Source organism: Camelus bactrianus, chromosome 13, assembly GCF_048773025.1.
Source record: "Camelus bactrianus isolate YW-2024 breed Bactrian camel chromosome 13, ASM4877302v1, whole genome shotgun sequence".
Lineage (NCBI taxonomy): Eukaryota > Metazoa > Chordata > Mammalia > Artiodactyla > Camelidae > Camelus > Camelus bactrianus.
Genome location: NC_133551.1, coordinates 65,065,683 through 65,079,786, shown reverse-complemented (window position 1 = coordinate 65,079,786; position 14,104 = coordinate 65,065,683). Strand labels below are relative to the sequence as shown.

Here is a 14,104-nt window from a genome sequence, read left to right as displayed (position 1 = left end):
AAATAATTCTTAATTTTCCCTTCTTAATCCCTTCTTTCCTTCACTATCACATCTACACAGGGATCACCCCTACTCTATGTATCTGATTCTCTCCAAGAGGCAGTCCTACTCCAAGGCTACCCCTTCTGTTCTTTCCAAAGTCCTCCCTGTTGCTGGAGCTGCAAGGGGCTATTATGCCTCAACTGTGGCCAGCATTTTGACATTTGGTGTTGAGCATCCTGAGGGATTTTTATCTGTGGCTCATCTAAGATGGCCACGCCCTCTACTGTTTTTCATGGGTCTCTTGAAACCTTCTCTCCATCACTCTCTGCACCCACAGGCTTGCAGCTGTATGTGGTGGGAGTTCTGTTGGAATTCAGATTATTTCTCTAATTCAGGTAATTGGAGATTTGTGTGTGATTTTATTTCCTTGTCAATTTACATTCTTTTCAGGGGAGGGTGAGCAAGTAGACCTGAAATTAGGGACTTTTGTCCTCTAAGCCTGGAAGTCCTGATAAATGCACTTGACATTGAATAAATACTGTCAAATTGGCCCTTTGTGGGTGGCAGTACTCAGTTCCCTACATCCTCACCAATGCTTAATATCAAATGTCTTCACTTTTGCCCATCTGATGGGTGAAAAGTGTCACCTCACTGTAATTTTAATGAATTTCTTGTATTATTAGTGGGATTGTCTTTTCAAAAAATTTGTTTTCTTTTTGTATTTTTTTTTCTCTGAATGATCTCTTTAAATCTTTAGCTTTTTCAGCTGGTTGGGTTTTTTATTTTGTGAGTTGTTTTATGTATATTCTGGATCATTAGCTATGCAGGTTGCAAATTTTTTCTTCCAATCTGTCACTTGTCCTTTAATTTTACTTGCTGTACTTTGTTTATAAAAAAAATAAGTTTTAATGTTGCCAAATGTATGTTTTTGCCTTTATGCTTTTTTTCCCTTCACTTGTATCTTTGTGTGTATGTCTTCGGGTGGTGGGGTTATGGCAGATTTTCATTTCTTGACTGTTTATATTTTTAGAAATCCTACAGTTAGCTTCATACTTGTGAATAGTTGTTTTTTCAAAAACGGCTTTGACTATCCAAAGTCTTCATATCTTCTGTTGTATTTTATCTTATACTTTTATAGTTACTGCATCTTTAGGTCTCCATTTTTCTGTGTGTGGGGGGGGTAATTAGGTTTTTATTTTTTTAAAGGAGGTACTGGGGATTGAACCCAGGACCTCGTGCATGCTAGGCACGCACGCTACCACTAAGCTATACCCTCCCCCCACAAGGTCTCTAGTACCTGCAGAATTTATTGTTGTGATCACTGTGTGGGCGAATTGTGTCGGGGAGGCCAGATCTAGATTCATGTTTTCCTGAGTGGATATCCTAATGTGATTTATAAGTGGTTCATCGTTTCGCAACTGACTTGAAGGACTTCCTTTATCCTATGCTAATTCCCACACATACAAAGAGTTACTTCTAGAATGACTCAGTCTAAGAGAAGTGAAATGACTCCTTTTAAAGCAAGGCAGGATGTGGAGTTTTGCCCCTTATGCAGGCGCTTGCTCAGGCCATCACGCCACCCACTTTTGGGTGCAAATTGCAATCCTTCCCCTTCAGTCAAGGCTTGGTTGAAACCTCTCCCTTCCAGGAAGTATTCTCAGGTTACCCCAGCCCACTGCGCTCGTTCTCTCTGGCATCGGTGGGTTTGGGAGATGGTCCACTCAGTCATGTTTTACTTACAGCTATCTGTCCATCCACCCAGCCACCCCCCCAGCCTTCCATCCTTTATCCAACAGTCACTGGCTGGTCCTGTGCCAGGCACTGGGCTGCTGCAGATGGTGCAGGCACCTCTGTAGCCTAGAGTTGGAGCCTCTGTGTTATGGCTGTGTCATATGCTGAAGTTGAAACCCCCAGTACCTCAGAATACAACCTTATAGGGTCACTGCAGATATAATGATGCAGCTAAAATGTGGTCATTAAAGTGGGCCCTAATCCAGTATGACTGATGTCCTTGTTAGAGAGAGGGGAGGTGTGGATACAGAGATAGACCGGGAGGGTGCCCTGTGGCATGAAGGCAGAGACTGAAGCGATGCTTTTACAAGCCCAGGAGTAAAGACAGCCAGCAAACCACCTGACACCAGGCGAGAGGCCTAGACTCTCCTTCACAGCGTTCAGCAGGAACCAACTCTGCCGACACCTTGACATCAGACTTCTAGCCTCCAGAGCTGTGGGACAATACATTTCTGTTCTGTAAGCCACAAAGTTTGTGATACTTTGTTACAGTAGCCCTGGCACTAAGTACTCTGGTAGAAGAGGGAAGCCAGTATGAGCCACCCGATCTGGACTGGAGGTCAGGAAGGGCTTCCCAGAGAAGATGCCCAGCTGGGCATTGAAGGATGGATAGGTGTTTACAGCCAAAAGAAGTCAGGGAAGAGTATTCTAAGCAGAGGGAAGAATATATGCAAAACCCAGGTGGAGGCATGAGTGTCAATCAGAGACTCTTTCTTGAACTTCCTTGAATTCCCCTACTCCTGTCTGACCTGCCCAAGCATCTGAGGCCTAGAAACCCACCGCTGACACCCTTTGCTTCAAGGTAACAGAAAAATTTTTACTAGGAGGTCCCTTGAGTCCATGTGGTGACATGTATAATTCTCCCCAGCCGGGGGCACTCACACGATAGTCTGGATGAAGGGAGAACGGTAAGGTGGGCACAGGTGCTGAGTGACCTTCTCCACAGGCCCCAAGGCCTCTGCTCTGGGGAGGGGGTGCAGCTGGCCCCGGGGGCCCTCCCACAGCTCCACAGGACACACGGCCCTGGGAGGACACACACCTGGTCACACGGCCCTCAGTACAAGTACTTTATTTCAATTACAATAGTGCCACACCAAAACTACAGTAGCACAAAACATGATAATACAAAAAATAGATTCCCAGCTCCAAACCCCACATCCACGTCCCCGCGGAGAAGCCAGCCCTGTGGCTCCCCGGGCCCAGGAGGAGGGGGTCTCTCAGAGGACAGCTGCCCAGCGCTGGAGGGGGAGGGGGGTGAGGATGCTGCCTTTGTTTCTATCCCTGCTGGGCCTGACCCTCCTCCCCCTGCCTCGCCACTTCCTGAAGCGATGAGGACGGTGGACATTCCCTTTGGCTGGACCCTCAGCCCTTGGACACCTGCTTCTGGCTGGGAGGCCCCAGTTCACGGTGCCGACAGACACCGGAGGACTGTGACCTTCCACGGGGAAGGCCGGCGGGCAGGAGGGTTTGGAAGAGGAGGTGCTGGGAGGGCACCAGGACCAAGTATCTCTTCCCTCTGAATAGATACCAGGTCTGCTGCACGTGGGGACCGGGCGCCTCATCTGGAGCTACTCCCGACACCCTTGCCCCAGCTCTGGGGCTGATCTGAAGGTGGGCGAGGTGGGGGCTGAGCTGTCCGCTCCTCCTGGCAAGCAGGATTCTGGCTTCCTGGCCGAGGCGAGTGCGCTGTGCCGCAGGGCCTGTCCCAGGGGCCCGGGCTGCCAGGGAGAGCAGAGGAGGACGCTGGCTGTCCTGCCGCAGTCACCGCTGCCTGCTTCCTCAGACGGCCGGAGCGGGGCTATGTTTGCTCCACCAGGTGGGGGAGCCCCTGAGCCTGCGGTCCCGAGAAACTGTGGCCTCAGGGAGGGGACGACATTCCTGGTCCCCTGACACCTCAGGCCAGACTGACCAGGTTTGGAGAACCTTCCCCTTGCAGCCTCCTGTGACTGAAAGCATCCCCCAGGAAGAGGAGTCCATCTGGATCCAAGTGTCGTCTTGATTCATACCAGGGGGCCGACAGTGGGCCTGAACCTGGTGCAAGTCTGCGGGCTCCTCAGACTCCTGCCCTCGGTGCCACTGCCCTGCGGGCCAGAGCTCCTGGGCTGCTGCGAGGGGCAGCTCTGTGGGCACGGGGGTAGGGGGTATGGCCTTGTGTTCCAGTCAGGACACTTGGGGGCTTCACTGAGGAGGCCAAGGGGCCCCTGGGGCGGAGGGCTGTCTCCTTTCAGGGGAGCCCAGATGCAGCCTCAGATAAGGCACTGGAGAACGGAGTGGGGCTGGCTGCGGGAGCCGGGCCCAGGCCGGTGCTGGAGGACGGAGCTTGGAAGGGAGGATCTGGGCCCTTGGGAGATGAGACCTGCTTTCTCTGTCTCCTTCCCTGGAGGAAGAGGGTCTGCGAGGCAGACTCCGAAGTGGCTGGGATGGGGGATGCTGCAGAGAGGCAGCATGCCTCGGGACTCAGATGGGGTGGTCAACAGAAGAGAGGGAGAGGACGACTATGTGTGACAGAGAACCCCCGATGGGGGTGGCAGCCTCACAGGGCTCCTGTGTCCTGGATCCAGGGTGCTCGGGCACCTCCAGACAGGGTTTGAGGGCCTGACCTGGCCTCATGCAGCCATCAGTCCCCTGCTGCGACTCTGGGGATCCTTGCTAGGGTTCCCATGGCTGGACCCTGGGGACAGAGGCAGGCACACTGAGGCAGCCCTCCCCCTGCCAGGCCTCCCTCCGTCTCTCCTTGACATCATGGGACCAAGAACCAGAGGAGGAGGACGCTGAAACCACGAAGCAGCTCTCCATGTGGGGACCTGCTCAGTGGCTGGGGATCCCACTTCAGCCCCACCTCGCAGCAGGGGAGGGAGAGAGAGGGGCGAATCAGTGGGGCTTCCCTTGTCCACAGGTTATTTAGAAAAACAGAGCATAATAAATATACCAATCCTTTCCTTAAAAAAAAAAGTGTTTTAAATGTATTATTTCCCTGAAGACTTCCAGTGTATTCCACAATGTTTAAAAAACAGTTTCCCCAAAAATATATCATTAAAGCATTTGACACAGTGGTATTTGTGGTGTATCTGCCACTGAATGTGGGCAGGGGGCTGTCCCACTGCCCTTGTCGGCGTGGGGCCCAGGCCTGGTGAGTAACCAGCCTGACGCCCAAATGCCCGTTAGACTTGACACACGCGTGCCTGGGATGACAGGGGTTTTCGTCACAGGGGATCATATCTCTGATTATGATGAGAACCCACATCACAGGCTTGGTTCCAGCTGAAAACCCTCCTGAGGCGGCCAAGGGGGTTGGGTGATGCCCTGGACACTGATGGAGGGGCAGCCTTGTGGGCTGTACCCCCGGGGACTTGTCCTCAGCCCCTCCCCCTCGTCCTCCGTCTTGGCTCTTGGTGCTCCGCCCCTCACCAGACTTCACACTTGTGATGAGGGTTCATGGGTGAGCCAGGCAGGCAGTGGAAGTGTTCTGAGAACTCCCTGGAGTTGGAGATGGAGCCGATGACTCGGAAGCGGGAGGGGCTGTGGGGATCGGTGATGAGACCTTCGTGGGAGCTCTCGGGTGTGCGGACGGAGCACCAGACCTTTGCAGGGGGTGACAAGGGAGAGGCCAGGGTCACTGCAGGGCCCTGAGGCCACCAGACTGGCCCCATCACAGCAGCAGGGGAACGCACCTGGTTCTGAAACCCCTGGGGGTCGAGCAGGCCTGCCAAGTGGGTAAGGAAGGGACAGTGGGCTGGTGCCCCCACCCCAGCATTCTCTACCACAGTCGCCCCCAGTGGTGCTCCTGCAGCCAGACCAGTGCCCGTTCTGTCCTGGGCATCTGTGTTATGTTGCATCTGAACAAAGGATTCTGCCCTGGAACCAGTTTGAACACTTTGCGCTGAGTCCAGATCATGCACTTCCCAGGCAGAACAAACGTCTAACGGCCTGGTAGCTCTGGGCACCAACAGAAGGCTATACGCTGAATGCCAACTCAAGGGGCGCCCTGGGGCAGCTAGAGTTTAAGAAATTTCTAGGGCCCCAGAACTAGACAGGCCCTTAGCAATCACCTGGTCCTCTCATCTACCTGATGCAGGGATTCTTTTCAACAGCACTCTGGGCCCCTCCTTGAATTTCTCTAATGACGAAGCTCGTCTTCTTACAGGGCAAACACGGACAGACCAACGTGTGAGGGCTTCTAAGCTGGAGGACCTTGCCTCCTGGCTCTCAGAACTCCTGGACATCAAAACGGCAGAATGTGGCCTGAGCGTGGCTTTGCCCTGATGAACTCACCTGTGCAAACCCCAGGAAGAAGAGCTGGTTATTGGTGAGACCCAGGGTGGGCAACGTCTGCTCGGCCCCATTCTTCTTCACCCAGTTCTGGTAGGCCTGGGGGAGGGAACAGAGCTCAGGGTCCCCGTGACACAGGAGCAGGCAGGGTGGGGTGGGGTTGCGTGGGGGGTCCCGGAAGGTCCACCCTGTCGGGACAGGGGCTGGCTTCTGGGGGCCCAGCTCAGCCTAGAGGAGCTGTCCTCTTTACCTGCACTCACTCCGGAAGGGGGCTCATCCAACCCCGTGGCTTTAAATACCATCTACATCTAAATATTGACAGCTCTTAAATGCACTTTCCAGCTCCAGCCTCTTCCCTGATTTGTGCATTCAACTGCTCAGCAGGCATCCCAGCTGCACCCCAAACGCACAGACACACACGCTTTCCCATCACAGTAACCACCACCACCACCCACCTAGTTACTCCGGCCCAAACCCCAGGACTCTCCTTTGATTCTTCTCTTTCAATTCACCAAACAGCCCCAGTCTGACCACTTCTCACCCTGCCCCCTGCTCTATCCCAGCTCCTGCCTGGACAATCTCACAACAGCTTTCTATCTAGTCTCCTTGACTCAAACTTGTTCAATTCCAATCCCCTCGCAACACAGCAGCTCAAGTCATCCTCATAAAGCAGGGGTTGCAAACTTCTCCGTAAAGGGCCAGAGAGTAAATATTTTCAGCTTCAGTCCCTGTTGCAGTGACTCAGGGGAGCAGCTGCGGCCTGAGAGCAGCCATGGGCACCATGGGAACGAATGGGTATGCTGGGTCCCCCTACATTTTTGTTTATTTATCCAGCTGAGGGCTGGATGTGGCCCATGGGCTGCAGGTCTGCTGACCCCTGTTATAAATGATAAATGAGATCATCTCATTCCTCTACTGAAAAACCCTGCAGTGGCTCCCAGTGTAGCCAGAATAAAACCCAAGCTCCTGGCTCAGCCAACAGAAAACTCTGGTCCAGCATCCCCTCCACCCTGGGCCCTGCTCACATCTCTCCACTCACATCTCTGAGTGCCGCCCTGGACCAGGCCCTGTGCCCAAGCTGCCACTTGCCATCTTTCTGACACCTGGAGACACAGGGGTTAGGTAGGCGCAGCCACGCACGCCAAGGCTCCAGGAGGCTGAGTGACTTACTCCAGAGCCAAGGCTGGAACTGGAACTGGCTCCATGACCTGTGTCCCCTCCCTCCCTTCCTAGGCCCACTGCAGCCTGAATCAGTGGTGGCTTCCCCTGCAAATGTAAGTAAGGTAGGTCCTCAGGTGGGCCTGGCCCAATCCCTGTCTGGTGCCTCTCCATCAGTCAGGACTTGAGACTAGAAAGCCTGTGTGCCAGCTCTGGGCTGATGTTCTTATGGACACCCTTTCTATCAGTCCTCGCGGCCACCCATTTCACAGATGTGGCAACTGAGGCCCGCAGAGCCACTGCAGTGACCCTTAACCAAGAGGCATCTGGACAGACCCAGACCTGGGCCTGGGGTGTGTGGGTTGGGGGGCCTCTCACCCGATAAGCCGCCTTGAGGCCCCCGTTGTCAGCGATGTTCTCCCCGAGGGTGTGCCGGCCATTCACGGGCTCCCCGTTGACACTGTAGTTGCCGTACTGCTCCACCATGCACTCGGTCTGCTGCTTGAAAGCCTCCACGGACGAGTTCTTCCACCAGGGTCGAAGGTTCCCGTCCTTGTCATACTCTCGTCCTGCGGGGTCAGAGGGAAGCATCAGCTCAGGTGGAGGAAGAGGTAGAGCCGGGCCCTGTCCTGCTGGTGGTGCCTCTCCTCCCAGTAAGAAATGGTCCATCCACCTACCACCCATGTACCACTCGGCACTGGGGAGACGAGGCCAGTCTGGGTGCTAAAGGAGTTGGATGAATGAGCCAGCCTGGGTGGGGGTGGAGGGATGGAGGAAAGTGATCCCAACCAACAACCAGCACATTCACGTTTCGGTGGAGCTGGATTCGCGGTCAAGGCTGCTTCAGAGCCTTTGACACTGAATCCAGGAGGGGGTGAAAGTTGCTGGCAGTGCCAGGGTCACAGGACAGGGCCCAGCCTCCAAGGGCCCACCTCCTCCTCCTTGGCTTGGGGTCCCCAGTGCAGGAGGCAATGAGGGGGATTCTGGACATTAGCTGGTGAGGAGCTAACTCTTCTGATTGTGGTTGGAGCAGAGAAGTCTCCGGAGTGGTGGAGAAATGTTCGGTCCCCACTGACAACTAGTCCCCATCCCAGCACCGGACACCTTCAGGGAGCAGGGTGCTCTGCATGGGTCTGATCCAGTCCTCACAGCCACCACATGATCATCATGCCCATTTTACAGATAAGGAAACAGAGGCTTGGAGAAATGATGGGACTTGCTAAAATTCACACAGTTGGCAGGTAGCTGGGCCAAGATTTGAACCCAGATCCTTCTGTCTCCAAGGCTAAGACCCTTAGATGTGAAGGGAGAAAAAGCAGAAGCAGCAGGGCCAGGGAGCTGGTGGGGGCCCATCTGCAGGGAACACCAAGGAACCCGTACCTTGATCATCAAAAGCATGAGTCAGCTCGTGGCCCACAACAACGCCGATGCCACCGAAGTTTAAGGCCCTGGAGGGGAGGACAAGAAGGTGGCAGTGAGGCCACAAGGGGAGGGACCAGTGCTTCGTGGCCTGGAGATGTGGCAGAGGTCTGCAGGGCTCTAGCCCGGCCCCTGAGTCAGTGAGAGGCTGGTGAGTCGGCTGTGGTCAGCCTGTGCCCACCGGATGCCAAGCACCATGTTAGATGCTCCAGCCACTCTGCCCTCTGGGGTCATCTCCAAAGAGTTAGGCATTGGTAACCAACCCTATAAACGAGCAAACAGAGGCCTGGGTGGTTCAATCCCTTTGCCCAAGGGCCAGCTTGGGTTGAAAGTCCCAAGTTCCCCGGGCCAGCAGGAAAGAGTGCCCAGTGAGACTGGCTTCAATGTGTGGTCAGCTGCGGGCCCAGGGCTGGGCTGGGCGGGGGAGCCGCTGAGGGGTGGGGGGAGGAGAGGGGGCGGGAGCACCAGGAGCATCCTACTTGGGTGAAGAGCGGGTGTAGAACGGTGCCTGCAGGATTCCGGCCGGAAACACAATCTCGTTCTTGGTGGGTGAATAGTAAGCGTTCACCATGGGTGGGGTCATACTCCACCTGCAGGCGACACACACGTGAGATTGGGGCGCTGCTGGTGGGAGGGCAAGTGGGGAAAGCCCTAAAACTGTGGATGCCCCTTGACCCCAGGCCCAAGGGCGCACAAGCACAAGGGCATCCACAGCAGCACTGCTTCTGAGAAGGGAAAACTAGGAAACACCCCAGTGTCTATAACGAAAGAATTGTGGGGGGTGGGTATAGCTCAGTGGTAGAGCGGATGCTTAGCACGCACAAGGTCCTGGGTTCAATCCCCAGTGCCTCTATTAAGTAAATAAACAAACCTAATTACCTCCCCCCCGCAAAAAAAAAAGAAGTTAAAAATGTTTTAAAAAGTTTAAAAAAAAAAAGAATCAGTTACATCAATGTCTACAAGGAAGGAATTAGTTACAGATGTCACATCACATGATGTCACATCACGGAGACCCTTGCAAAAGCAAGACGGTCCAGTAGATACTGAAACGTCATTACCGTCTAGGTTCAAAATGTGTCTATCAGCAGTTCTCAAAGTGTGGTCTGTGGATACTTGGCGGGGGCGGGAGGAATTTCTCAGTTCCCTTTCAGAGGGTCTGTGAGGTCAGAACTGTTTTCATAATAATACTGAGATGTTAATTGTTTTTCCCACCATTACATTCCACTGATGATCTAAAAGCAACAGAGGGTAAAACTGTGGAGCCTTAAGCTGAACCAAGGTGGTGGCGCCAGCTGTTTGAGTGGTCACTATGTTCTTTACCAGAAAAAAAAAGCCATTTTCACTTAAGAACATTCTTGATGATGCAGCATAATTATTAATTTTATTAAATCTAGACCCTTGAGCACCAGTCTTTCACTGTTCCGTGTGACCAAATGGGAAGCACTCGCAAGCACTTCTGCTTTTTTCACGGAGCACCATTTGTACTCGAGAGGATGACCGGTGTTTGACAGACGTTTTCTTGAAAATAAATAAAGGAAAACATAACCTCATCACCTCAAGGAAAACTACTGATACTCTTTGTTGCCAACAATAAAAATTCAAGGTTTCAAAAAAAACAAGTTTCAAGCAAGAATTTGAAAAACTTATATTGGCCACTGCAAACCTGAAAGCTGCTCAAGACTTACGAGACTTTTCTCTGGAGGCCAGCGAGGCTATTGACAAATGTGGGGTTTTTTTCTTTGATATCTTTCATATAATATCTTTCTTTTTCTTTGATATAATGAAATTGTCACTATTTGAAAGATAGGTAAATCAGTGAAGCATTATTTTCCCAATGACCAGTGCATGGTGTTACAGAATCACGCTTGGGTAAAAGGTCCATTCAAAGTGCAAGGTAGACCGATAGATTTTAGCATAACAGAGTATGAAAAGTTTATGAATATGGTATCAGACTCCGCAGTGCAATGAACCTGTGAGAAATTACTACCTGCCGCGTTTTGGTGTAGTATCCATGAAGGATGTGCACAAATATCAGGAAGACTATTAAAATATCCCTCCCTTTTCCAACTACATGTCTGTGTGAGACCAGAATTTCTTTATATATTTCAAAGCAATACATTGCAACAGACTGAAGGCAGAAGTGGACGTGAGAATCCCACAAACAAAAGAGCTTCCTGGGGTTCAACGGTTTTTTTGAGTGTAGAAGGGGCCCTGATGGTATACAGTAATGAAACATGTGGCCTCTCAATGGTTTTTCTGGTGCTGGGGGGAAGGGCCAGGGAGGAGTGGAGTGAGACAGGAAGGACATTTTCTCGAAGAGTCTAGACAGTCACTCTGTTTCCTCCAGGTGAGCCCCACAGAGATGTGATAAGGGGTGGATACAATTAATGAGTAGGAGACTACACTTAAATAGAAAAATTTAAACTAAATTAAAAGACTTCAAGTGAATTCACAACATTGGGGCAGGGCTTGTGTCATATTCTGGAGATAAAAATTGCCTTTTCGTACGTTTAGGGGACACTCCGGTTGAAGACAGGAAACAGCTGAAATCCTTGTCGTCCACAAGGGGGCGCCAGAGGCAAAGGGAAGCTGCTTTCACTTTATGGTAAGCTGTTTCTGGCAGAATGTTTCAGGCAGGGAGGGAGCTAGGTCTGAGAACTGGTACTAGGCTGACTACGCATGACTTTTTCTGAGGAGGCTGTTAACTCCTCCCATCCTATCTGCAGATGATGAAGCAAAGGATCCGAGTGCTGAAGTGGCAGAGCTGGGCAGTGATGCCAGGTCCACTCAACTACAGAGGCCAAGCTGGCTCTGCCGACGGGCTGGGCGCTAAGGGCACACGGACTCGGGCCATCCCAGCTCCTGGATGGGCAGCACATCCTCAGTCCTTAGTTTCTGAGTGGATGACAACAGTACCCCCTCCTCAGAGTGACAGCCTGCACGTGGCTCGTGCGTGATGAGGGTGAGCTTGGCCCATGGCACCCGCCTGCGTGAGCCAGCACCCTCCCCGTGAGGCCCAGGCACTCACTGATCTCTGTTGGGAGCTTTCCGGAGCTGGTCAGCGGTGACCCTCCACGAGAAGTTGAAAAACCGCATGGCGTTCTCGAAGTAGAGGTCTGGGACCGCGGTGTACTGGACATAAGGGAGCAGAATCACAGGGTCAGAGCTCAGGTCCTCGAACGCAAACCCCTTCTTCTAACCCCTTCTTCTAAAACTGAGGAAGCTGAGGCTCTATGAGGCTAGGGGACTGGTCCCCAGGGCAGAGACTAGGATGGAGGACTCAGGGATGCGGGCTTGGGCCTTTGCCTTGGCCCTCAACCTGCCGGGGCCTGGCACCCTCTCCACTTCAAGGACACACTGTAAGAGCTTCGCCCAGGACCGCCCAGCACCCAGCAGTGTCTCAGGGCAGCGGGATGCCCTGGTAGCAGCATCAGGGACTTAGGCAGGAAATATGTTCAGCGGGGTCCAACAGAATTTTCTGCAATGATGGACATGTTCTACACCTGTGTGGTCAGGTATGGACATCAGCCACATGTGGATACTGAGCATTTCAAATGTGGCTAGTGCAACTTTTAATTAATTTTAATTAAATAGCCATCTGTGGCTAGTGGCTACCACAATGGCCAGCACAGATCTCATAAATCAAATGGGGAAACACCAAGGGACAGGCATGAGTGCACACTTTCCTCACCACTCTGGCCTTTTAGCTCTTGACAGGTGCAAGGTTCTCCCTTAGATCTGCTCCGGAGCTTTCTGGTAAAATGCTAGGCCCTTGGAAGCAGGACAGCAATCTGGGGGTGTCTACCTGGTCTGCCTCCAGGAGCCCCTCATCTCATGATATCCTGAAGCATTTACAATTATTCTCAAGGGAGAAGGCTGCAGAATGAGTCCTATAGTCTCAGAAGTAATTTTAATATTATTAGGTTTTAAATACAACCATGTTGAGAGGTTATTAGAATTTCAAAAATGCCTGAATTCACACATTTCAATTACAGGATATAAAACTTTGTCTTTTGAGGCAGAAGCACAGTCCATTTACAGGAGTGATTTGCCAAAAGCTCTAACCACCAGGGGTATTTCAACTACTCTTGTTGCCTAAATTAAGCTCAAACGTGCATTTGGGATTTATGCTTCCTCTTGCCCAGCAGCATTTCAAGGTCCAAATGAGAGGCCCAGGTTTCTCTGGGAAGGTGGGGGAGGAGCCCAGGGACAGGAGGTAACTCTGGGGCCTGGGAGGGATCCGAGGGGCTCTCCACCCTGTGCTCTGCCCCCTGATGTTTCAGGGGTGCCAATTCTCTCTGCAGCTCCTATGGTCTGTTTCCCCTCCCCTGGTATTTCCCACTCATTAAGTGGAAGTGCTGGTACTGACTGTGGGGCACTGACTGTTGGTGGCTCCAGGGAGGCAGGGGCTGCTGGGTGGCCCAGGAGAGGAAGGAGCAGAGAACAGCTCCCGAGTGCCCGACCCATCCCCAAGCCCCACACCACATCATCTTGAGATGTCCTGAGGGTCGTGGTGTCTCCAGCAGCCCACCCAGACTCAGCTCTGCCCTTTCCCAAGTGTGTACCCCCCAGGAGCATTCCAGAATGCAAGAGGGCAGGCTGGGGGCCACTCACGTCATTGAACACTTTGTCCAGCTCCTTGGGGTCCATGATAAAGTTGGGGTAGCCAATCATGTTGTAGATTGCATCCGCCTGGGCAGGGGAAAAGAGGGCTGAGTGCCCAGCGAGGCTCTGTGGGTGCCGGGCTCGGGGCCTGGGCCAAGGGGAAACAGGGCCAGGCTCCTCGTACCTCAGGGACTTTGAGTCCCTTTCTGGAAAGAATCCTCTCTTGTCTGACTTCTACTTATCCTCAGGAACTCTGATTAAATGTCACTTCCCAACGGAAGGCTTTCCTGGCCACCCCCCCACCACCACTGGACCACGTCTGATCTATCATCACATCTCCCTGCACCCCTCCCTCGCACACTCAGCACAGTGTGTTTTCATACAGTCACTAATCCGATCACATGTTCAAGGCTGTCCCCCCATCCTGCTGGACTGTCCACTGCCCGAAGGCAGGACAGCATCCCTGCTGCACCCACTGGATAGAACTAGTCCTTCTTTCATCCACCCTCTTCCACCTGCGGCTGCTGTCCCTGTGCAGGACCCTTGCAAGCACCCCTGGCCAGCTTCACCTTCTCCTTGGCTGACTTCCGAGTGTCTTCATCCATCCACTTCAGGGCGCTCAGGCTCTCCTCAAATGCCTTCTTGATCTCCAGGATGATCTCGCTGGCCTGGGGTGACAGAAGCTGAACGTGTGAGGTCTGGGCACCAGATCTGCCTAAATGCAATGGGCACCCCATGGAGAAGGATGACATCGGGCCAGAGACTAAACTCAGATCCTGGCTCCAAGCCTCATGCTCCGAGGTGCTGGGCAAAGGAGCAGGGGCCACAGGTGTGTTTCCCCAACCTTGTTCCTCAGAACGCTAACGTCCTGCAAGACCAG

General features: G+C 52.8%; 1 protein-coding gene across 2 annotated transcripts in view; it reads right to left on the bottom strand.

Annotated features, from left to right (window-relative positions):
• Positions 1-2,826: 2,826 nt before the first annotated feature.
• Positions 2,827-14,104, bottom strand: part of ECE1 (endothelin converting enzyme 1) — a 103,891-nt gene continuing 92,613 nt past the window's right edge. For both annotated transcript variants that reach the window (XM_074377250.1, XM_074377249.1), the window contains exons 12-19: positions 13,794-13,892; positions 13,234-13,311; positions 11,648-11,751; positions 9,099-9,209; positions 8,581-8,648; positions 7,579-7,769; positions 6,046-6,141; positions 2,827-5,354 (exon numbers count right to left, since the gene is read on the bottom strand). In XM_074377250.1, coding sequence (XP_074233351.1) covers positions 5,178-5,354; positions 6,046-6,141; positions 7,579-7,769; positions 8,581-8,648; positions 9,099-9,209; positions 11,648-11,751; positions 13,234-13,311; positions 13,794-13,892 — 924 coding nt within the window. In that variant the 3' untranslated portion in view covers positions 2,827-5,177. The remainder of the gene's footprint in view (positions 5,355-6,045; positions 6,142-7,578; positions 7,770-8,580; positions 8,649-9,098; positions 9,210-11,647; positions 11,752-13,233; positions 13,312-13,793; positions 13,893-14,104) is intronic.